The sequence below is a fragment of the Manis javanica genome, chromosome 2 (genome assembly GCF_040802235.1).
Source record: "Manis javanica isolate MJ-LG chromosome 2, MJ_LKY, whole genome shotgun sequence".
Taxonomy (NCBI): domain Eukaryota; kingdom Metazoa; phylum Chordata; class Mammalia; order Pholidota; family Manidae; genus Manis; species Manis javanica.
The window spans coordinates 101,318,275-101,343,618 of NC_133157.1; the positions used below are offsets into that span (position 1 = coordinate 101,318,275).

At 42.7% G+C, this 25,344-nt stretch overlaps 1 protein-coding gene across 8 annotated transcripts in view; it reads left to right on the forward strand.

Annotated features, from left to right (window-relative positions):
- The first annotated feature begins 1,155 nt into the window (after positions 1-1,155).
- Positions 1,156-25,344, forward strand: part of ARHGAP12 (Rho GTPase activating protein 12) — a 101,383-nt gene continuing 77,194 nt past the window's right edge. For 3 of the 8 annotated variants that reach the window (XM_017655141.3, XM_017655140.3, XM_073228970.1), the window contains exons 1-3: positions 1,156-1,345; positions 11,449-11,487; positions 13,112-13,872. In XM_017655141.3, coding sequence (XP_017510630.2) covers positions 13,198-13,872 — 675 coding nt within the window. In that variant the 5' untranslated portion in view covers positions 1,156-1,345; positions 11,449-11,487; positions 13,112-13,197. The remainder of the gene's footprint in view (positions 1,346-11,448; positions 11,488-13,111; positions 13,873-25,344) is intronic. The other 5 variants (XM_017655142.3, XM_017655143.3, XM_017655144.3 and 2 more) reach the window with 3 other exon arrangements.

A 25,344-nucleotide genomic window follows, 5' to 3' on the forward strand; every position in this document is an offset into this window, starting at 1 on the left:
CATTGATAGATAGTATGGTCTTATGTTTAATTATCCTTCCTGAAAGGAGAAAACCTTAGTCTCCCCATTAGATCGAATTAAAGTGTTGCCAATATCCCAGTGGGTTCTTTGCAGCCTTTAAAAAACAATTGGTAGTTCAGCGTGTGATAGACACAGTAGCATAAACCAGTAAGAGGGGAAGAACAGAAAAGAGCCCACTCCAGGGTGGCTCTTGAATCATATCTTGTTTTTGTTTGAGTTTTTATTGTTGTCATTAAAATTTCATCCCAGCAACATAATAGACACAATCAACAATTGGTTATTAAATGAGTGGGTTCTGGAGTCCTAATATTTAGCGGTTATTTTTCTCACAGTCGTTACATTTTGGAGCTAGAAGAAGGAAGCTGAGTTTAGTCAACTCACTCCTTTGATAGCCCAGACCAGACGGTCAAGTGACAACGGCAGAAGCCGGGTCTTTTCACATTCCCAGGCCGGCAGAACTCCTGCCACAGGACCCCAGTGGAAACCTTCACTGCCTCTGAATTCTGGGTCCTATGCTGACACACTGCAAATGCAGCAAGCTGGGATGGCCGGGCACTGACACAGTAGCCCCGCAGGCGTGCACTAAGCAGGCCCCAGGACCGCTGAGTAAGTGGTGGCGCCGCCGCACTGGACCCCAGGGCCTCCTCAGCCACGAGTGCGCTGCGGGTACACACGCTGCCCTGGAGGCCCCGGTAATGGCGCAGTATCTGCAGAATTCTATTTTGTCCCGCTGAGGTGGCGTGCGGCACTTTTTCCGGGCCCGTGACCGGCTGACCTACCCCGAAGCCGCTCCCACCGGGCCGGGGGGCAGAGGAAGGGGGTGCAGGGCTTCTTTCCCTGGGCTCCATTCCTGTCACCCTGGGCTCCCTCAGCCTCGCGTTCGCGCTGCACTTGTCTGAGAAAACGAGGATTTTCTGTTTCCTACTCGGTGTTTACAAAGCGCGTGTGCCCCGTCGGCCGGCAGCTCCCTCGGCCCGCTCCTCCTCCCGTACCCGCTGGGCCGATTCACCCCCAGAACCCGCCCGGCCCGCAGCTCTAGCACGCGCAACCCGCACTCTGCACTCCCTCCTCGCCGGCCACCTCACCCGGCGCGCCCACCGGCCCTGCCGGAGTCACGTTGGCCGCGCCCCGCCCCCTGCATCACGTGTGCGCCGCCCCGCCCCCGCGCCGGCGCGCTCCGACGTGCCCTGGAACTTACCCTACCCTGGAGACCAGCCTGCGGGGACCGCCGACCGTGGCCGCAGTGGAGGAGTACCCTTCAGGCTCGTCCCGCGGTCCCGCGCTAGCGGAGGGAGCCGTGTCGCACCCGACTGCGGGGCCCTTGGTAAGGGGGGGCGGGCGTGGGTCCCTCGGAGGGCAGGCTGCTGAGGCGCTGCACAAAGGCGCTTTGGTCCGGGTGTGCCCGCCGAGGGCTGCGGAGTTGGGGGGCGTGTGCGGGAGGCGCGGTCGGCGCCGAGGGGCGCGTTCGGAGATGCGGGCAGCCCTGCCGGGGGCCGGGCGCGGGGGACTGCTGCCCGTCCCGGGACTGACGTGCGTGAGCCGGTGTAAATGACTCAAAGTTGCAGCTCTCTGCGCCCCCCCCCCTCCCCGGGTGTCCTGACTTCCTGTGTGAGGGCAGTGCCCGCCCGCCCCGCCCCCAGGAAGGAGGGTGTCGGGTGTGTGTGTGTGTGTGTGTGTGTGTGTGTGTGTGTGTGTGTGTGTGTGTGTGTGTGTGTGTGTGTGTGTGTGTGTGTGTGTGTGTGTGTGTGTGTGTGTGTGTTTGTGTGTGTGAGAGAGAGAGAAAAGAGTCTGTGTGTGAGAGAGAGAGAGAGAGAGAGAGAGAGAGAGTCTGTGTGTGTGTGAGAGAGAGAGAGAGAGAGAAAATCTCGGTTTGTGTGTCCGCTCCCTAATGCTGTAGGATGTGCGAGCCTCCTGGGCCCCCTTCCGGGATTGTTGACCTTAGGCTAGACACTGTGGTCCTTGAAATCTTTAGAGGTGCCCCGCCCCTGCTGAATGGACAATTGCTACTTCCTCCCCACCTCTTCTGGGAGGACTCTCGTTAAGTCCTTGAATTAAAATCTTTACCAGCATGCTGTCCTCCTCTCATTTCAGCTAGTTTTTGATTGTCTTCCAAGAATGATTGTCCTGTACGTGTCTTATTTTAAGTTATTGCAGACCCACTGAGAAGTGCCCACAGGGTCATCGGCTTTACAGGAGTCTGATGTTTTTCTTTCTGAATTCAGCAGCAGTTTTAAATGCCTTTGCAAAGGCTAAAGCGAAATGTTTAAAGCATACTATAATGAAAGTTATAGTGTTTTTCCAAGTGAAGTGTTTATTATGGGTAAAGGTAGTTAACACTGGTATTGCTTTGTGGTTAATTATGACAAATGGGAGTCGATTTTACCGAGTTGTATGCATATATTCCTAAATAGAGGTAATGTGAAGGAAGGAGCATTGAGTGGAGTCACTGGGGTTCTGGAGCAGAGTCTGCCACCTGATTCTTCTACAGGTGGTCCCTAGACAGACCCCTTTCGTATTGAAAAGTTGGGAAACGATGGCCTAGAGATGTATTTATTTGTCCACATCCAGTGTTCCTGCTTCATCTGTGGGAGGGTGGATTATGGAATGGGACATCTTTCTTGTACCTCTTGTCTGAGGAGTCAGCGTAGCTGCTGATGCCAGTATTTTTTCTTTCCGCTTTAAAAATGCCTTGGAAACGTTTCAGAGCAGGGATTTGGGAGCCTAGAGCAGTGCACGCTGGCATATATGTGACCCATAGTTGCATGTAGCTCTGCTGCTCTGGAGGTCTTCCTCCTTGGGGAAAAGTAAGTGTGATAGATTATGTGTGTGAGTGTGTATGTATATTGCCCCATTATTTGTTGATAGATTTCTATTTTATACTTTATCAACCATGGAAGTTGGAGAAGATTGTGATTCTTAATGTACTGCCATCTGTAAAGACTAGTTGTCTGTATCTAATCAATATTTTACGTATCTTCAGATTTTTTTTTACTTCACCAGTTGTGAGACATAGTGAAAATATGTAAATGCTGTAGAAAAACAGCATATATTTGTAGTTAATCTTCAGCTTTCCTTTCACTGATCAGAAAGTAACTGTTGAGTGCTTTTTTTAATACGCCAATAGACCATGGACTTACACTTGACATTTCTGAGACTAAAAGGGCAATAAAAAATTTAAATTGGCTAAAATAAAACAGTGAATATGGTGATGTATAAAGTTGTTCTGTGGTAGTACTGGTATTTTGCTTATCTGAGAAAATTGGTACTAGGAAAAAGAATCCACTTAAAAGGCATTGCAATTTTGTAATAAACAGTAGAGAAAAGTGAAGTTAAACTTTTATCTTTTATTTAATAATTTTAGTTATTGCAGGTATGGACTATTTTGTAGAATGAATCAGATGTGAAAAGGTTATGATGGTAGCACATAACCACTTTTCAAATCATTATCTTTTGAGGAAGCCATTGGACCACTGGCACTGTGGATTTCTTTCTTCAGTTGTTAACTGATCTAATTGTCCCACATCCTTATTTGTGAATCGCTTTGCTGTGATTCAGCCATTTTCCTTTTACTTTTATTGGCTTTATTGACTTAAGAAATATCTTGCAGTTGCTTAGCTTTTTATTTGAACTTAACTGCCAAATGCTGACGTCTCTAAGCACTCCTCCCTTGTTGATAATCTAGTGCTGCTCAAACTTTATTATACATGGGAATCACCTGAACTTCTAACAAGCTCCCAGGTGATACCAATGCCTACCAGACCAGACCACTGCTGTCAAATAGAAATACAGTGCCAGCTACCTGTGTAATTCTAAAGTTTTCAGTATTTATACAATAAAAGTAAAGTGAAAAAAAAAAACCTAAGTGGAATAAATTAATGACATGAAATTGTTAATGAGAGACTTTACATTTTTTTTCCAACTGAGGTTCAAAGCCCCATGTGTATCTTATACTTACAGTACATCCCAATTTAGAATAGCCACACTTCAAATGCTCAATAGTCTAATTTAGCTAGTGGCTGCTGTATTCAACAACACAATTCGGGAGTCTACATTCTAGACCAGTACTAAGTGCATTTTTAGAATTGGCCCCATCAGCAACCTTTGGGAACCTGTTAGATACATGTTTTGGGGCCCAACCTCACACCTACTTTCATTAGATTATCTGGGTTGTCAGTTATTTGGGTTTTAAAAGCTGTAGGATATGACTGCAAAATATATATGTGGTATTCTGGATGGATCCTAGAACAGAAAAATTCATTAGGGAAAAACTAAGGAAAAACTTAGCTGAAAACTAAGGAAAACATAGGCATTATTATTGTGTGTCAGTATTGGTTTCAGTATTGAATATGACAAATGTACTTTACATTATAATGTAAGTTAATATAGGGGGAAATGTATACACAGTACATGGGAGCCCTCTATACTATCTTTGCATTAATTCTGTAAATCTAAAACTCATCTAAAGTACAAAGCTTTTTGTTTTGTTTTTAAGGAAGCTCTCTAGGTGATTCCATTGCTCCCCAAACATCTTCAGAAGCAGTGATCTAGATCACTAATATGACCTACACTACTGCCCCTTGGGTGCGCAGGATGGAGGCTAGTATTGTTCGGTAGGGTAATAATAACAGCAAAAGCTAAAACTTTTAAAGCATGTACCATGGGCCAGGCATTTTACTAGGTGCTTTACACATTTACACAGCATGTGGGATATAGTATCAGTAAACTGCTTTTTAAAAATGGAAAAAAATTGAGGCTCAGAGGATTAAATCACTTGTCTCAAGTCACATAGTTAAGAGGCAGGGATGGGAACTTTCTAGGACTGACTGGTTTTTATAAGTGATCAGTTCATTTGTGAGTATTTTTCTACTGTCACAAATTTTGCTTCCTTGAGTAAGCAGTGATTAGTGTGGATATTCTGTATCGTGCCTTGTGTTTAAAACGTACTTCTTTTCCCCAGCTCTCACAAGGCAAGGATCTTTTGAAGTGTCTATTGTTTCCTTTGTTTTACAGATAATTTAAGGTACTCAGGGTCAGAGTGCTGGTAAGTGGTAAATCCTAGATAAAAATTTCAGGCCTCTGATCCTGAGTTCTGTTTTCCTTTACCAAAGGAGAATTTAGAATGCAGTGTGAAGTTAGAGTGATATCTTTAAAAGTTTGCTGAAAATTACCTTTATTTTGCTATATGTTACCAGTTTCTTTAAAAAATCATTTTTATTGAGTTGTATATACACTTAAAATACAATAATAATCAACAATAAAAAGGAATGAACTACACCTACATACAACGACATCGATGAATCTCAAAAGCATTGTTCTAAGTGAAACAAGCCAAACATGGAAGGCTACATACTCTGATTTGTGAGTACTTTTCTATTACCACTTTTCTTCCTTATGTCAGCAGTGATTAATGTGATGTTCTGCATCATGCTTTATAGTTTACTAAATACTTTTTTCACAATTTCTCCCATTCTCACAAGTATCTCTTGAGGTTTATATTGTTTCCTGTTTCACAGATGGATGTACCACAGTTTGTTTAGGCATTCACCAGTTGATGGGTTTTTTTGGTTCTTTCCAATTTCTGGTTACTATGAATAAAGCTATTATGAATGTCCATGTAAGGCCTTGGCATCGACTTCAATGCTCTTATTTTTCTTGGGTAAATACCTATAAGAATAATCGCTGGATCACATATGATAAATGTGTGTTTAACTTTATAAGAAATTGCCAAAATGTTTTCCAAAATGGCTGTACCATTCCTTTTCCACCAGCAGTGAATGAGAATTCCAGTAGCTGGTATCCCTACCGTGCAAAATATGCTTTATATATATTTAAAACCATTCTATTAGGAGAGTAATGATACCTGGTGGTTTTAGTTTGCATTATTTGGGTTTTAATAGTTTTAATGAGGTGTAATTGTTATATAATGTGCATGTACTTTAAGTGTGCAATTTGATTATTTTTGCGTATGTATGTACCTGTGAAGCCATCACCATTATCAAAATAATATGTTTCATTCCCCCCACCCCTAAATTTCCAGAGCCCAAACAAGGGTGTAATTCGTTGCCCTTGTTCCTTAGCATCTATTATCTGCTGTCACTATAGATTAGTTTGCATTTTCTAGAATTTTACATAGATGGAATCAAATAGCATGACTTTTTAGACTCAGCAAATTTATTTTGAGATTTATGCAGTTTGTTATGTGTATCACGAGTTCATTCCTTTTTATTGCTGAGTAATTAATACACTGTTCGTTGTGTGGATCTACCACAATTAGTTGATCCATTCACCTGTTGATGGGCATTTGCATTGTTTCCAGTTTGGGGCTATTACAAATAAAGCTAGTATGAATAGTCTAACACAGGTCTTTGTGTAGGCATTTACTTTCATTTATTTTGGCTTAACACCTAGGAGTAGAATTCCTGGGTCTTACAGGTCAAGTGTATTTTAAGTTTTTTAAGAACTTACCAAATTGTTTTCCAAGTGGTTGTACCATTTTACATCCCCACCAGCAGTATGTAAGAGTTATAATTGCTCTACATTCTTGAAAACATTTGTGTGGTCAGCCTTTTTATATTTTAGTCATCCCAGTAGATGTTAGTGTTATTTCTTTGGGGCTTTAATTTGCATTTCCCTAATGACTAAAAATGTTGGGCATCTTTTCATGTGCTTATTTATCATCATCTAGATAACTTTTTAAAAATTTTTTGCCCTGCCCATTTTTCATTGGGTTACCATCTTACTGACTTGATGAAACAGCTGAATCTGAAGGAAAAGAAAGTTAACTTGTTGACTCAAGAAAAAATTATTTTTGTTCCTTAGATATTTACTAATTATGAGGTTTTTTTTTAACCTTCTAGGCTATCTTCTTGATATCCTATGTCATCACATTAAAACTCTTAGTATGTGCAATTGGTCTCAAGGGATTACAGCCAGTTTAACCTTTAATGTTTTTTTGGTCTGAAAGTGCTTCATCAGGGTGGTTTACCAAAGTATGAGTTTGTGAAATTATTTCTAGTACAATACGGTTCTCACTTTCTGCTCTGGCATGTATCAGCTGGGTCAGTATTTACATTTCCATGTGTAAGAGATTTTAGAATGATTCAGTACATAACAACCAGTAATAATTGGAGAACCCTAGTATCTCTTAAATAATTATAATTAGTGTTTTGATGAGAACATGTACTATGATTCTCCCATATATGCAGTGTGTAGAAGTAAAGAATAAAAAATATGACAGCATAAGGTGTGTCAATATAAATACTGAATATGCATTAACACTTTTAATTTGAGTTATAATTTAAGAAGACAGTTTTCTAATAATGAGGTACTAATCAAGTACTTAAAATTCAGGTAGGGAAGGGGGCAGGGTCACTATGGCATACAAAATGCTCCAGGCTCATCTTGTCTATTTCCAGAGCTCAGTCTTTGAAATAGCCATTTCTTCAGAGAGCCTTGATCTCTTTCTTTGGAGAATGGTATTAGAAATTCAGTCTGAGGCTTGTTGCTGCTAGGGTGCCATTTTTACTGACAGCAAGAAAGTATGTCTGTGAGCACTAAGCAATATGTAGACACACTGTAGTACTTTTTTATGTAATCACCTCTATCTGTGGTGAGCTAAAAATGAGTTCATATTGATGTCTCCAATTATAACCCATTAATTACCACATAGACCATTATAGTCTTCTCTCTTTGCTTATCTACAAATTCCCACTCCAATGTTGAGCAAGCTGGCTCCTGCCATCTATAATCCATTTACTTAATTACTCAGTTCCAATGTACATGTATAGCAGTATCAGAATTTTTAGCTCTTACCCCCACGGGAAACTTTTTTGTCAAACAGAACATAGTACTTAAGTGCAGTTCCTTTGCCTGTGTTCTTACAGATTCCACTTATTTCCAGAATAAGTTAGGTGAGCATCTCTTCCTTCCTCCTTCTCCAACCCATTCAGTGAAGTGGTTTCATGTATTTGTCATATATACTGCTAGACTATTGTGTCATATCTGCTTTCCTGGGATTCCCCTGACCTCCTAAATGATTTTTTAAAATTTGCCTATGTTGAAGTTTATGCTTGGCGTTGTAAAGATTAATGGGTTTTTGACAAGTGCATAATGTCTTATATCCACCATTACAGTATCTACAAAATAGTTGTATCGACCTAAAACAATCTCCTGTGCCCATGGAAACCTTACCTTCCCTCCCACCCATGGTGATCGCTCCCTTAACTTTTCCAGGATTCATGATTGAAATCGTTCAGTATGTGGCTTTTTCAGACTGAGCTTCTTTTACTTAGCAAAATATGCACAAGATGCATTTGTGTCTTTTCATAGCTTGATAGCTCACTTCTATAATTTAGTAGTATTCCACTGCATGGCATCTCCCTGTGTATATCCTTTCTCCTATTGAAGGACGTCTTGGCTGCTTTTGGTTTGTGGCAGATATAAATAAAATTGCATTCTTGCAACAATCCAAGAAAAAATCATGTGCACCCCATCTCTGACTAACATGGCACAAATCTTCCTGAAATACCCCACGCAAATGTCATTTTTATTAAAATGTGCGTTTCCCCAAATGCTTCTTTCATTGTTTCCTTATTTTTGTTTCAAATTCAAATCTTAGTTTTGCATTCCCTTCACCAGTTTATACTTCGTTGTGTTTTCCCCAGCTCTCTAGTTACCCAGTTATTTCCTGTATCTTTTCTGCTGTTCTGATTTTTGCCATTTCCTGATGGCCAGAATAATTTATAATGTTAATCACTATATTCTCCTTCCTTTAGACCTAAAGAAATGCTTTATATTCTGTATCCTTTTATTCTTTGAAAACAGGGTCATGCATTAATAGAAAACTTTTAGTGCCCTGTAGTGGCCTATGATTTCTTGTTAAGTGTACAATTTAAAAAATTATTTGGTAGAATAATCTCTTATGCCGGAACTTCTGCTGGAATTCTTACTTTTTTTGTTGTGCTAATCAAGTTTACTTGGTTTCTTTAGTAGAGGCCTGTTTAGCAATTGTCTTGGCCTGTTTAGGGATATGTGTTGGTCTTAAATTGTACATGTATTACTTATGGATATATTTATTATATTTTTCTTAAGGTTTTGCTTACTTTTTTGGTACAGGCAGTAAGGATATCATGCTGAGAGATGTAGTTGATTAGAACAGATGTCCTGGGGGAGGAAGATAACATTTGCTGAGCTGTATAATTTGTGGTAAGAAAGAAAATGAGAAAAATGGGCAGACAGAAAGGGGGAGGCTATTGTTCTGAATCTTATTTGGGGGAAGAGAAATAAAAGATGTAAGCAGCTGTGTGTCTGTGTGTGTCTGTGTGTGTCCATGTATGCGTTTGCTCTTATTGGAACATGAGGAAGATGGGTAAGAGGTGTAAAGAGGCTACATGGGTATTTTTGAAACAGCAGAGTAAAGCAGTGGTTAATGTTGGGTGTAGATACACGGAAACTATCGTACACTGGTGGTTGGGTATTTAACAGCTGTAAGTGTGTGCGTGATGAATATGGATGGAGGAGCATTTTAAAGAGCATAGCATGTATTTGAGTTAGAAGAGAATTGTGCTCAGAGCATTGCAGTTGAACAAGATTCTAACCAAAATACTAGAAGGATAAGACATCAGGTCAACCTAATCTAAAGAGAAGAATCTTCAAGTTTGGGAGATAGAGGAAGAAATAGACAAAAAAAAAAAATTAAAAATGCAAACATCTGTTTTAATACAGCTTATGTTTTTAAATAAAATAAGTTTTCATACTTGGCAGAAAGTTTTTACATAGACCTAAAGTTTTAGAGCTAACCCCATAATTCTTTTAATTTTATTTGAGTTCATAGTTCACAGTAAGGCATTTCTCTTTGATTTTATGGATCTTTTACTAGGTCTTGGTTTGTAGTGCATAATTCCTGTTTATGTGACTTTAGAGAAATTTATAGTTTTAATAGCCTTCTTAGGGGCTTCCAGTTTCATTACCCACCAACCCCCACCCCTGTGTTAACCTGAAATCTGTATTAGCTCCCATTCTTTTATCCCATTGTACCCACTCTCATTCCTGTCATCTGCCTTGATATCTAACTACCTTTTCTGTATAGGTGTCTTTTGACTGTATCTCCATCTTCTCTGTCTTCCCAGTTCTCATTTCCTTGAAACCTTTAGAGTGGATGTCTCCTGTTGAACAGAGTGCAATTGACTCTTTATCTTTCTCTCTGACTCCTCCTTCATACTTATCTTTTTAGTCACTGGGGGAGGTGAGTCATAAAGCCTGGCAGTGAAAGGGACTGGCATGGACAGGCCTTTACAGCCCATTGTTGCTCCCTACCCCACAGCTGCTCTTCTTCTGTTAAGCGTGAAATCATACAGTTTACTTATTACTCTTCATATTTTACTTTTCTCCATTCCTTTGGAAAATGTCAGACCAATTATAGTATTTCTGAGCTATTATAATTTTCTGCATATTCCCTTACTTGTTTCAGTATCCTCAAAGACATTTCTTACTTCCTGGAAGGAAAAAAAAAAAAATCACCTGGGGATAAGTGTTTCAGTGTGGAATTTGGAAAAGTTGTAGTGAAAAAAACTTTTTTCTAGGTGAAAGGATTAAAGTACGCAGTGACTAATTTCTTGATAATGCACAAAAGTAGAGGCTGACCATTTGGAAGGTTAGAATTTCTGTTCACCTTGATGGTAAAGTCGTGCATATTGAGTAGGGCTTGTGTGAGGTACAGTCAGGAAGTTGATCTTGGATATGGGGGGGTTTAGGCAACTATTAAAACACAGTGAATTTGGTTGTGTTACACTAGTCTTTTAATCTAGAAGGATGTCCTCCATTTTTTCATTTTTCATGCAATTGATTTTTTTTTTAAGAGTTCAGGTCTATTGTATAATAGAATGTCTTATATTTGGCATTTGTTTCCTAATAATCACCAGCTTGTCAGTCTTGGGGTTACTAAATTTGATCACTTGGTTAAGCCCAGGACTGCCCAGTCTTTACAATGGAAAGGTGTTTCCCCTTTTTACAGTTAGTAAGTAATCTGTAGGGAAATATCATAGGACTCCCAACAGCTTTTAACATTTGTGTTCATTCTCATTTACCCACTCAATACCACAAACTAGAAAAATAATTCTGTCATTTAATAACTTTACAAAAGTTGTTTCTCATATTAGAAGTTTAAAAAGAAATTTCTCTAAAAAAATAAGGGGCAGAAATTAAGTTGTAACTATGTGGAAGTGAAGCAGGAGAGGGCAGTGATTGAGTGCACCTTCTGTTTGTACATATTTGGAGGGTGGTGCAGTACACAGTTTTGACTTATAAGATTGTACTGTGTTCCATGTAACTACTATAAAATGTTATGCCTCTAAAGTGTGATTATAATTATATTCCTAAGCCTTCTTTAAGCAATCATGGTTAAAGTTAATAAACTTTATTTTTTTATAGGTTTAATTGCAATACTGGATATTTATTTCTCCTTCTAAGGTAAGTTTTTTTTTACATTTTTTATATTTTGAGACAACATTACTATATTAAATTTGTTATTCAGTTGGTCTGTCTAGAAAGCAAATTTTGGTTGCTGAAATTGTATCACTGATATTTATTTATCACCTGGGTTTATGGGCTTTTTCTAAAATGGGAGAATGTTGTGCTCAGGGGAATGATTATTACTGTACATACTGCTAACAGTGGTATTATGCTTAGCACTTGGTGCTGAGTACAGTTGGTGGTTGTCATGGTGACCTTGGGTTTACACCTCTCTGGTACATCTCACTATTCAGAATTGCTTAGGTTTGCCTTCAGATCCATGAGCCTTGGGATGATTATTAGTTTCCTAGGGCTGCTATAACAAAAGTGCCGTGAACTCAGTGGCATAAAGCAACAGAAACTTATTCTCTCACAGTACTGGAGGCTAGACGTCCAAAATCTCTGTGAAGGCTGGAATGGAGAATCCTTTCTTGCCACCTCCCAGTGTCTGGTGGTTGCTGGCAGTCCTTGGTGGTCCTCACCTTGTAGCTGCTTCCCTCCATCTCTGCCTCTGTCTTCATGTGGTCTTTCTGTCTCCTGTTATCTCCAAATCTCCCTCTCCTTATAAAGAAGATATCAGTCATAGGATTTTTGGCCTCACCCTAATCAAGTATGACCTCATGCATGTTAAATTGATTACATCTGCAAAGACCCTGTTTCCAACTAAGGGCACATTCACAGGTCTTAGGGTTTAGACCAGGACCGTTTGCGAGTTCCTCTTTTTGGGGAACACAATTTATCCCACAGTATTTGGGGCTTGACTTGAATTGTGTCAATATTGTAATGCCATGATCACTCTGAAGCTTGAATGCTATGTTCTAGCAGGCACCAAAATACTTTGGCATGGTATGGGAGTAAAAGTGCATCCTAGATTTCTCAAGCCAATTTAGGGCTGTTTCTGATAGACTTTGAATGGGGGAGGAGGATGAGCATTTTTAATCTTTCCAAATTGTTGGCATTGTGGGATTCAACCTAACAAGGATTATGGCCCTTCTGAGGTAGACAGGGAGTCAAAGTATGTTAGCAGTTCTTTTCATCTGTGTGTGTATTTTGCCTAACAGTAAAAATGCTGTTCTTTTTATGCATGTATATTAGGAAATGAAACTTGTATAACTGGATAATTTTTTAAAAGCTCATTAATTCTCTTGACCATTTTAGCAAATAGAGAGTACAGGGTCATAGAAATTGAGCTCCACCTTCAAAGGAGGTCTTAGGTAAACCATACAGTGAACCTAGTTCGGTGCCTGGCCCTTGGTAAGTGCCCATTACATATTAGTGGTTATTCGCGAGCCTTTCTGAGAAAGTGAGGGAGGTTTGACAGTCTTGTGTCTGGTTGGTTAGTGTATTTACTGTTCCAGTCATTGGTTGGGTTTTGATCATAAATGACTGAGAAATGTAGATCATAGTTAGAACAAGAGTGTTTTTAATGCAGGACAATACATCTGATATTAGACACCTGTTTACTTTCTGAGGCTTGAGATTTAGAGGTAATGTTCTTAAAGTGGCTTGTATGATGTTTGTGAATAAATATTAGAAATTCACTCTGTTAACCTTTTTTCTTCATTTCTTTCCCCCATTTAAGTAAAAATAGCTGTATCAGTCTGACTGGTCATAAAGCCATAATGTGGCATACCGTCCTTTTTAAGAGGTGAATATTATTGAATAAAAATGGCTGACAGAGTTGGGAAGATTGCTCCAGGACAAGTGTACATTGAAGTGGAATACGATTATGAATATGAAGCAAAGGACAGAAAGATTGTGATCAAACAAGGGGAACGATACATCTTGGTGAAGAAGACCAACGATGATTGGTGGCAAGTCAAACCAGATGAGAATTCCAAAGCGTTTTATGTGCCAGCCCAGTATGTTAAGGAGGTCTCCCGTAAAGCTCTAATGCCGCCTGTTAAACAGGCAATGGGACTGCCAAATAATTCTATGAAAGTGATACAGAGCCTGCATCTTCAGAGATCAACAGAAAATGTGAACAAATTACCTGAACTTTCAAGTTTTGGAAAGCCATCGTTGTCTGTTCAAGGAACAGGTCTTATTCGTGATGCCAATCAGAATTTTGGACCCAGTTATAATCCAGGTCAGACTCTCAACCTAAGCCTGGACCTGACCCATAATAATGGAAAGTTTAATTGTGACTCACATTCTCCTAAAGTTTTCGGCCAGAATAGGACACGCTTATTTGGTCACTTTCCGGGTCCAGAGTTCTTGGACATAGAGAAAACTAGCTTCTCCCAGGACCAGTCCTGTGATTCAGCAGAAGGCTCAGAAAGACTACATCAGGATTCCGAATCTGGTGATGAACTTAGCAGCAGCTCTACTGAACAGATAAGGGTAAGACTCAAAATGGAGTGCTGAAACAATTGTAGCACCTTAATAGAAATGTTACAACTTTTGTTTTAGGTCAAGTCTTTGTAAGAGTTAAGAATGGTTTGTTTTGATTTGTTTTCAGAACGTATGGGTTCTGCCCTGATTTAAAGACATAGAAAACATGTGACATAACTTGTGGAGTTCATAAAGGGTCACTGTATGGCTTCCATAATTATTCTTGTTCCTTCAAGGGACTAGAACTACTTTAAATGTGCAGTCTTTTTAATTTTTCTATTGATTATGTATAAGGTAGAAAGGATTTTCATAATTTTCCCAGTGATGCTCTTTCTTTTACTAGAAAAAAATTGTTTCCTAGCTGTACTCATTTTGGCTTGTTTTCAATAAGTCTTCAGGTAATAATGGACATATGAAGAAAGCTGTCACTGGAGTATTAACTACTAACCCATGTACTTTGAAACTTGTTTATTAACTTTGAATAGTAAAAAAAATAAAGAGCTCACAACCTTTACTTTCATTCATGCACTCCTGTGTCTTAAGTATCTAAATATCCACACTTGATTGCATTGAACATTAGCCTGGAAAAAAACTGTGGTTTGATTTTTGTTTTTTTCCTTACTAAACTTTGAGATTTGCTTATGACACTTTATTTGTCAAGTAATTTTAAAACACATGCATGCAATTGGAACTTGAATGTAGTTGGAAAAGTCTAATTTTAAGCAAAATTGAAAATTCATCAAATTTTGGCTTAAAGCTCTATTGTAAGATTTATTCATCAGTTAAATCAGTGAATAATTGTGAAGGGCTGATCTTAGGTGTGGTCTGATTGTGATGGAACTAGTATGTTTTTTACATTGTAATTTTTCTTATAATTCTGAATGGAAATGAGAAACAGGTAAGGTTCTCTAGGAAAATGTCTGATGTCTGAGATCAAGGCAGTTAAGATGTGAAGTAGCACTGTCAGTTTATCATCACGTATCTTTGTAAGCTTTCATTTCTTTAGTCTTCATTTGATACTTTGACACAGAATATATAGCATTTCCTGGAATTTTTCTTTATACGGCTCCTTACTAAACTCATGGGACTTGGGAAAGACAAGTGTTTTATGTTCCATCTAGTCACCAACACTGTTTCATACTTCAAATTATGTTTTATATTTAGGTGCGCTAACAGTCCTGTGTGTTCACTACAGTCATCTTAAATTTACTGCATGGAAGTCCATGGCTCCTCACCTCTCCTGGGTGCTTAAGACTGTTTGGAAGCCCTGTTAGATTTCTTTAGCCAGTCCTGTTCTGTTTCACACCTTTTCCATTTTCTTCAGTTCTCTCATTCATCTGCTTTTCCCTGCTCACTCAGCAGGTAACCTTTGAAAGGAAAGGAGCGACACACAGCAGCAATTCACCGGAGAATTCCTCTTTATTAGGGAAAGGTGCTGGGTTATATAGGAAGGGGCATGAATTGATTGAGGTGTCACTTCTACGGGGCTGTTGGCTGTTGGCTAGGTGGTGGGATTGGGAGGGGGGCGAGAGGTTATTGGGCTTCAGGTGGCGCCGGCGGAAACTGAGGACCCCGAAGAGAAGCCGGAAGTTTGCCATCTTACTGGTGGGGGCCCTTCATTCCCCCCTTTCTCCTCTGTGGGGTTGTGGACGTTGCTTTCTCTCTGGCTGCTTCTTGCTGAACAGGGGTGAAGAAGGGAGTGAGGGCTTGGGGGGAAAGGGTTGATAGGACTCCCCACAGTAAGGACGAGTAGATGTGGACTTCTTCAGGTTGGAAATCAATGAAGGTTCCCTGTAACCATAGATCGAGGACCTGTTGATTCTAATGGTGCCAAGAGGATATGAGTGTCAGGAGCCAGGCGTCTGCGGCCATTGTTTCCAGGAACAGTTTCCAGTGGAGAGAGGGGTCCATCTCAGCATGTGGTGAGGAGGTCACGTGAGGGTGAGGGATCTTCTGTGGCCAGATGCTGGTAGTTCCTGAGTAAAAGCTGGTTGAAAGCTTGATTAGAGATTTTTCTGACTTGGGATTTGATGAACTTTATTATACAGGGTAAGAAGAGACAGGTGAGAAGAATGATTATTATGGGGCCTGCAATGGGCCAGAGCCAGGTGAGGAGGGGGTTTGTTAGTATTGAAGAGAATGGGTTGGAATTGGAAGCAGAGTGGAGGCTGGAGGCAAGGTCAGTGAGTTTGGTGATGTCAGTTTCTACAATGCCGGATTCGTTGATGTAATAGCAGCACTCTTCCCAGAGGAAGACGCAGGTGCTGCCCTTCTCGGCTGTAAGCAGATCTTGGGCCTGCCGGTTTTGAAGGGTGACCTTAGCTAGCGAAGTGACCTGTCTTTGGAGAGAGGCTAGGGAATCGGCAGTGGATGTCAGGGCTCCCTCAAGTTTGGCGTTGAGATCTCTAACTGCCCATAGGGAGTGACCCAAGGCTTCTCCCGAAAACCCTGCCCCAATGGCTGAGGTGATCAAAGAGATACCGACCATGATGGGAAGGAAAGCAGCTCTTTTTGTGCGCAAGGGCAAGGGAGGTTGGAGCTCAAGAAATTCTGCCATGCTGTAAAGTGTAAACTGTGGGATTAGGGTGACGAGAATGCAGGGTGTATCGGAGTTGAGAGGCAGTGAGTTGAAAAGACTGCCATTACACCAAAAGAAGTGTCCCGGTTGTGTAAAAGTCTTAGAGCCAGAGGTAGGGGTGTAGATAGAGAGGCAGTGAAGTGCGCTTGAGGGGGGTGGAGTTGGGCCTACACAGTGGTGGATGGTGAGATTATCTGCGTATTCTGGTTCCCATAGGGGTATGTCTGCCAGGGGGCAGAGGGGTTGTCTTTCTGCATGGAAGGAGTAGTTGGAAATATTAAGGGGCACGGCGGCCAGCAGTGGGCGCTGTAGTGATGCACACAAGAAACAATTGGCGGTGTTAAGGGTGTGGTTGAGAAAGATGGTGGTGTCCTGAATGAGCTATAATGAAGAGTAGGAGAAATGGGAAGAGGGGCGGGGATAAGAAGATGAAGAGGCGCCGTCAAGAGTTTGGATAATGACTTTTTCGGAATGTCTGCTATCTGATGCAACTTGAGAGATCTGGGAGTGAGAGGGAACATACTCTCAAGAGATATGAAGGGTACCATGGGGGGTCGAGGACCCCCCGTAGTAAACTGAGGCTGTGACTCCGGCGGCCCATCGAGAGTCCCAGGGATCTGGGATTGATAAGGAGAATGAGCCGTTGGGATATTTCATGAAATGGTTGGAAGAGTAATACTGTGGGTACTGGAAGTTACTCATGTAGTGAATGGTGCAAGACCAGTAGGAACATCTCCTGTAGGTGTCTGGCTATCGCTTGCAATAGGCTTGTTTTTGGTCATAGAGGAAGCAGAGGTAGGGAGAATAAGGGTAGCTGCTAGTGAACACTTGGGTGGAGGGAGGAAAGTGGAGGTATAAAGGCTCAGAGCAGCTTTTCAGAGGGCAGTCTGGTGTGGCAATGAGGGCAGTAACTTTTGTTTGATGCTGTGTGTAAGTCTGTCTGACTTTGGATCACCATACAAAGGAGGCTGGGGTGGCGGGGAAGATAATAAGAATGAGGAAAAAAAGCAAGAGAGCAGTAAAGGAGGAAAAAGTCATGATTCGGGTATGGATGGCAAAGGGAGTGAACGGGATTTTGGAGGAAAGAGGACAGTAAGGTCAGGAGTCTGGAGGGAGGGAGAGTCTATAAACTTTTGTAGGTTAAGAGATCTTATAGGTGATGTGGGGACAGAATGGTAAGGGGCACCCTGAATGTCAGTTTATGAGCCTCTTTCTGCAAGAGCTGTCTAGCGGCTAATGCTCGTAGGCAGGGGGCCCATCCCCGAACTGTGGGGTCTAATTGCTTGGAGAGATAAGCTACTGGGGCAAAGGATGGGCCATAATATTGGCCTACGACTCCTAGAGCTTGACTGGACCTCTCATGAATGTATAACAGAAGGGTTTTGACAAATCAGAGAGATGGAGAGCTGGAGCTTTCACAAGGGCTTGACGGAGCTTAATGAAGGAGTGTTGGGGTGAGGAGGATAATGGTTTTTCAGGGGGGCCCTTGCTGAGGTCGTATAGGGGTCTTGCTAACAGGGAGAAGTTAGGGATCTACGCTCTAAAATACCCAGCCAGGCCTAGAAAGGAAAGGATTTCTGTCTTGGTTTTGGGAACGGGCAGGTCAGAGAGGAGTCGTTTTCTGTCTAAGATAATGGACTTTCTTTGTTGAGACAGAAGGAATCCAAGGTAAGTGACAGAAGGGGAAGAGATTTGAGCTTTGACGGGGGATACTCGGTAACTTCTGGAAGCTAGAAGGTTAAGTAGGGAGGCAGTGTCAAGTTGAGACTGTTCTCACGAGGGACTGCAGAGTAGAAGATTGTGTATTGTAATAAGGTGGACTTGGAGTGATCATGATGAAACTGTTTGAGGTCCTGAGATAGGACCTGTCTAAAAATATGGGGACTATCTTGGAAGCTTTGTGGCAAAACTGTCTAAGTGAGTTGTTCAGAATGTCTTGTGTATGGGTCCGTCCAGGTGAAGATGAAAAATTCTTGGGAGCGGGGGTCTAGAGGGATAGAAAAAAATGGGTCCTTGAGATCTAGGACTGAGAAGTGGGATGCTGAGGCAGGGATCTGCGATAAAAGGCTGTATGGATTTGGAACTAAGGGATGGATAGGGACAATGGCTATGTTGATGAGGCGAAGGTCTTGGACAAGGTGGAAAGATCCGTTGGTTTTTTAACAGCTAATATGGGGGTATTAAAAGGGGAGTGAGTGGGTCTGAGGTAATTTTTGTTTAAGAGATCTTGAATGATGGGTTGGAGGCCTATGAGGGCTGAAGTGGTTAGGGGATATTGGGCCTGACAGATATACTGAGAGGGGTCACGTAATTTGATAGAGGCAGGAGGACATAGAGCCATGGAGGGGCTTGTAATGTTCCAAACTTTGGGATTTACAGGGTGTATGAGGGCGGAACCAGAGCTTTCATTGGGTAGAGGGGGGTCGTCGGCTATGAGGGCCATCAGAAAGGGAGTACTGGGGGCTGTGGGAGTGGATATAGTTATGGAAACGTGGAGGAGGGAAAGGATGTCTCGTCCTAGTAAAGGGATGGGACACTGGGGCATAACCAGGAAGGAGTGGGAGAAAGGTATGGGATTGTCTAGGATTGTGCATAAAAGGGGGAGTTTTAATGGAAAAATCTGTTTACCTCCTACCCCGACTATAAGAGTAATGGCTGGCGTCGTAGGGCCCCGGTATTCTCGCAAGACTGAGAAGGTGGCTCCTGTATCTAGGAGGAAGGAGATGGGGCGACCGTCTACTGTTAAAGTAACTCTGGGCTCCTGTTTGGTGATGGAAATGGTCGGGCAGGAAGCTCCCAGGACCTGTCAATCTTCTTCTGCCAGCCCCACTACGGCGGGCTTAGGATGGGGGTTGTTCGTCCAGCCTCCCCTTCGGGTGGTTGGGCGATCAGACCCCCAGTGGCCCTTTTTGTGGCATCTGGGGCATGGGGTGGTAGGAGATCTGGGGGAGGGGCACGCCCTTGACCAATGTCCCTCTTTTCCACACTTGAAACAAGCTCCTGGGGGGGGCTTGTTTGTAGAGGGTGTAGAGGGACGCCCAGGTTGTGGTTTTATCAGCTCTGCCAACATTTGGAAATTGGCCTGATCAGCCTTTTGTTTACGGCGTTCTTTCTCCTCCTCCCGGTTAAGGAAGACTTTAAAGGCCACTGTTAGGATCTCAGTCTGTGGGGTAGCGGGGCCCTGTTCTAACTTTTTGAGTTTAGCTTTAATGTCGGGGTAGCTTTGAGCTAGGAAGTATGTCATAAGGACATGTCTTCCTTCAGGTGTTTCTGGGTCCAGGCTGGTATACTGTAATAGGGCTTGAGTGAGTCTGTCTAAGAACTCGGAGGGGGTTTCGTCTCTCTTTTGAATTATGTCTTGGAGCTTTTGAAAATTGACTACTTTACGAGCTGCCTTTTTGAGACCTACTGTTAAGCAGGAGGCAAAAATATCTCGAGAGGAGACCCATGGCGGTGTTATAATCTCAGTGTGGGTCTTGTTCAGGGACAGCAGTGGGGCCAGGGGGATAGGTGGGGTCAGTCCTGTGGGGTTTGGTAGTGTGCGTTTGGGCGAAGTCCCAAACTCGTCTACACTCTTCAGGGAGGAGAGTATTAGCCAGGAGCATGAAAATGTCATGATGTGTGAGGCTGTAAGACTGGAGGGTCTATTGAAACTCCCTGATGTATGTTGTGGGATCAGTGGAAAAGGAACCTAGGCATTTCTCTAGTTGGGCTAAATCTCCTAAGGAGAAAGGGACGTGAACGCGCACAATGCCTTTGGATCCTGCTACCTCCCGGAGGGGGTCGATAATTTTGGGAGGCCCTCGGGACCAAGTCTGAGGGGGACTGAAGGGTTCTGGCTCAGTCTGTGGGGGAGTGACGCGGTCTAGCCGCGCCTAGTCAAGCAGGTCCTGAAGTGCGGAAGGGGGTCAAAGAAAATAAAGAAAGATAGAATCGGACCCACGTGTCGCCAGCTAGCAGCCCAGCTGCTTGCCTCTGCAGCTCTAGTTGGGCTTGAACTCATGATTCTGAGGTTAAGAGTCTCATGCTCTTCTAACTGAGCTACAGCAGGGCTCCAGTTAATTGCTTATGGAATGCGTAAACAGAATGTTCTTTGTTCTCCATTCCTGCCACATCAGCAAGTGGGGGAAGGGCATAGCTAGAAGCAGGGGCGGTGTTTCTACACATCTTTAAGGTCTCCCTATTTTCAGAGTGAGGAGTCTTGGCTCATCTTCGAGGACAAGATATGTTTTTGTGGACAGATAACATCTAAGGACTGCACTGGTTGTTCTCTAGCTTGTGCTTTCCCATGCTGTGTTCAGACATGGGGGAAGGTGCTTTCCCATTCTCCCTACAAACATGTGAGAAGACAAAGGCGGTCCTTAACAGGGGAGAAACAGGTGATGAGGGCAAAGACAGAGGGAGGCCCCCAGGACCTAGTTAAAGGGGGGGGGACTGAAAGGCTCAGGCTTAATCTGCGGGAGGAAGGCGGAGGAGGTGAGATGGGGGAGGAGATGGTGGGGGAGGAAGGGAGAAGGGCTGTTGTAGGAGAAGAAGGGGAAGGGAGTGAATGGGAGGCTTCTGCGTGGGCGGCGTCTTGCAGGCTAGGAGAACTTGGGAGGAGGCGAAGGGAGGAGGAGGCAGAAAGCTTCCATATAGGGAATCTCCTTCCATTTTTTCAGGTGCTGGCAGTAGTTAAAGAGATTGCGAGTGATGTTAGGATCAAGAGTTCCCCCTGCGGGCCGTTGGTTGGTATTGTCTAGGGGGTATGTCGGCCAATCTTGGGAGCAATATTTATGGAGAAGTTTTGGTTTTATATCAGGCGTCAGGGAGAGGGTAGCCAGATGCTTAAGCAGGCAAGAGGTGAACTTTCAGGGAGGGATGAGGAGGCTCCCATGGCTAAAGGACAGAGAAGGAGACAAACAGGGGAAGACGAATGGAGATCCTCGGACTGGAAGCAGACTGCAAGGAGACAAAGGGCATCCCCGATGATCCTTGGTGGTCTGCGGAAACTCGTATACGAGTCGGAATTTCTTAGGAAGTGTGGGTCGTCACCCAGACTTCCCCAAGAAGGCAGTTTGCCAGAGTCACGAGGACCTAGCGCTAGGAATTTTCGGCAGACAGAACAGATTTCGGCAGACGGAACAGAAGGAGGAGGGGGGGGAAAAGGGAGCGTTCTCATCCGCAAAGGAGTCACCTCATTTATGGCTGTTGGAGGGGTGCCTGAGGGTCTGCCGCAGCCGTGAAGGCCTGAGGCGGGGATTTATGGCTGTTGGGGGAGGGGCCTGAGGGTCTGCCGCAGCCGTGAAGGCCTGAGGCGGGGAGAGTTCCCTCGTCCCCGAGCGTCAGGGCCTTGCCGGACGATCATGGTCAATGGCACTGCGATAGCTCGGGGAAGAGTGGCCCACTCCGGGGGGGGAACTTACCTAAAGGCCAGAGAGGAGTGGTGAGTGTTATGAGCCAGCGCCGGAAAAAGAGGATGAGGGCAAGCTGCTGCTGGTGTCAGGGGGGAAGACGGGGCCCAGTTGGGGTGTCCCATCTCCCGGGTTTCAGCACCAATGAAAGGAAAGGAGCGACACACAGCAGCAATTCACCGGAGAATTCCGCTTTATTAGGGAAAGGTGCTGGGTTATTTACAAAGGGGCATGAATTGATTGAGGTGTCACTTCTACGGGGCTGGTGGCTGTTGGCTAGGTGGTGGGATTGGGAGGGGGCGAGAGGTGATTGGGCTTCAGGTGGCGCCGGGGGGAACTGAGGACCCCGAAGAGAAGCCGGAAGTTTGCCATGTTACTGGTGGGGGCCCTTCAACCTTGCCTTCTGTTTTGCAGCAAAAATAAATGCCATGGGGTGGAAACTGCTTCAGCTTTGGGGAGGGTGTATTGCATAGCAGTTAATAGCAGTGGCTTTAGATTTGAATCTGGTTTCCGTATCACTTACCAGCTATGTAATAATGGGATAAATTACTTAACCTCTGTGTGTCTGTTTCCTTCTCTGAAATGGGGTTCTTTGAGTTGTTGAGGATTAAGTAGGTACTGTATCTAATGTGCATAGAACTAGGCCTTACACTTAAGTGTATTAGGTATCTATTGCTGTTTAATAATTACTCCCAAATCGAGTGGCTTCAAACAGTAAACATTTATTATCTCATAGTTCATGTGGGTTAGGAACTTAGGAGCAGCTTAGTTGGGTGGTTTCAAAGGTATCCCAAGAGGTTGCAGTCTTGTGAAGGCATGGCAGAGGCTGGAGGAGCTGCTCTGAAGGTGGCTTACTCACATGGTTCTTGAATGAGTTGACTTGGCTTCCGCCAGAAGGAGCCATCCAAGAGAGAGCCAGTAGAAGATGCATTGTCTATGTCAGCAGTCCTCTCTCCCCCCGCATACAATGCAGGCATTGCCTCCCGTCAAAGGGCAGTCCCTTCATATTTGCCTTTCCCACTTTTTCACAAACCTTTGCTAAAGGTTACATATAGCATTGTGCTCCTGTGGCTTTAGGATTGTTATTTAACATGTTTTTCCATCAGCATTTAAATTTGCTCATGCTTCTCCCATTTTTGCACAGCTTTCTTTCATTGGAGTTTTATAGTTTTCAGTACCTTTTAGCTATCACCCCATTATCCCTCTATCTTCCCCATCCCTAGACAGCCGCTAATCTACTGTTTGTTTCTGTAAATTTTCCTATTCTGGATTTTTCATTTTAGTGGAAGCATATAATACATGGTCTTTTGTGATTGGCTTCTTTCACTTAGCTAAACATTTTCAGTGTTCATCCATATTGTGGCATGTATCAATATTTCATTTCTTTTTATCATGGAATGATAATCTGTTTATCCATGAGTCACTTTTTGGGCATTTTGGTTGTTTCCAACTTTTTTTGCTAGTGTGAATAATACTTTCTTAAAAACTTGTGTACACGTTTTTGTTTATATTTATCCTGGGTAAATACCTAGGAGTGGAATTGCTAGGTCAAAGGGTAAACTCTCTGGTTACAGCAAGACTATTTTCCAAAGTGGCTACATGATTCTGTGTCTCCACCAGCAATGTGTGTGGGTTCCAATTTCTCTATATCCTCATTTTGATTATAGCCAGCCTAGTGGGTGAAGTGGTATCACATTGTGGCTCAATGTGCGTTTTCCTCATGACTAACGATGTTGAGTATGTTTTCATGTGTTCATTGACTATTTCTGTATCTTGGAGACTGTTCAGATCTTTTGCTCATTTTTATTTTATTTCATTTCATTTATTTCATTTCATTTCATTTCATTTCAGTATCATTAATCTACAATTACATGAGGAACATGTTTCTAGGCTCCCCCTGTCACCAAGTTCACCCACAAACCCCATTACAGTCACTGTCCATCAGCGTAGTAAGATGCTGTAGAATCACTGCTTATCTTCTCTGTGTTGGACAGCCCTCAGTGTGCTCTCCCCCCCCCATATACATGCTAATCATAATGCCCTCTTTCTTTCCCCACCCCCTTATCCCTCCCTTCCCACCCATCCTCCCTAGTCCCTTTCCCTTTGGTAACTATTAATCCATTCTTGGGTTCTGTGATTCGGCTGCTGTTTGGTTCCTTCAGTTTTTTCTTTGTTCTTATACTCCACATATGAGTGAAATCATTTGGTACTTGTCTTTCCCCACCTGGCTTATTTCACTGAGCATAATACCCTCTAGCTCCATCCATGTTGTTGCAAATGGTAGGATTTGTTTTCTTCTTATGGCTGAATAATATTCCATTGTGTATATGTACCACTTCTTCTTTTATCCATTCATCTACTGATGGACACTTAGGTTGCTTCCATTTCTTGGCTATTGTAAATAGTGCTGCAATAAACATAGGGGTGCATCTGTCTTTTTCAAACTGGGCCTGCTGCATTCTTTGGGTAAATTCCTAGGAGTGGAATTCCTAGGTCAAATGGTATGTCTATTTTGAGCTTTTTGAGGAACCTCCATACTGCTTTCCACAATGGTTGAACTAATTTACATTCCCACCAGCAGTGTAGGAGGGTTCCCCTTTCTCCACAACCTCACCAACATTTGTTGTTCGTCTTTTGGATCATGGTGACCCTTACTGGTGTGAGGTGATACCTCATTGTGGTTTTAATTTGCATTTCTTTGATTATGAGTGATGTGAAGCATCTTTTCATGTGTCTGTTGGCCATCTGAATTTCTTTGGAGAACTGTCTGTTCAGCTCCTCTGCCCATTTTTTAATTGGATTATTTGCTTTTTGTTTGTTGAGGTGCATGAGCTCTTTATATATTTTGTATGTCAACCCTTTATCAGATCTGTCATTTATGAATGTATTCTCCCATACTGTAGGACACCTTTTTGTTCTATTGATGGTGTCTTTTGCTGTACAGAAGCTTTTCAGCTTGATATAGTCCCACTTGTTCATTTTTGCTTTTGTTTTCCTTGCCTGGGGAGATACGTTCATGAAGAAGTCGCTCATATTTATGTCCAAGAGATTTTTGCATATGTTTTTTTCTAAGATTTTTATGGTTTCATGACTTACATTCAGGTCTTTGATCCATTTTGAATTTACTTTTGTGTATGGGGTTAAACAGTGATCCAGTTTCATTCTCTTACATGTAGCTGTCCAGTTTTGCCAACACCAGCTGTTGAAGAGGCTGTCATTTCCCCATTGTATAACCATGGCTCCTTTATCATATATTAATTGACCATATATGTTTGGGTTAATATCTGGAGTCTCTGTTCTGTTCCACTGGTCTGTGACTCTGTTCTTGTGCCAGTACTAAATTGTCCTGATTACTGTGGCTTTGTAGTAGTGCTTTAAGTTGGGGAGCGAGATCCCCCCCCCCCACTTTATTCTTCCTTCTCAGGATTACTTTGGCTATTCGAAGTCTTTGGTGGTTCCATATGAATTTTAGAACTATTTGTTCCAGTTCATTGAAGAATGTATTTTGAT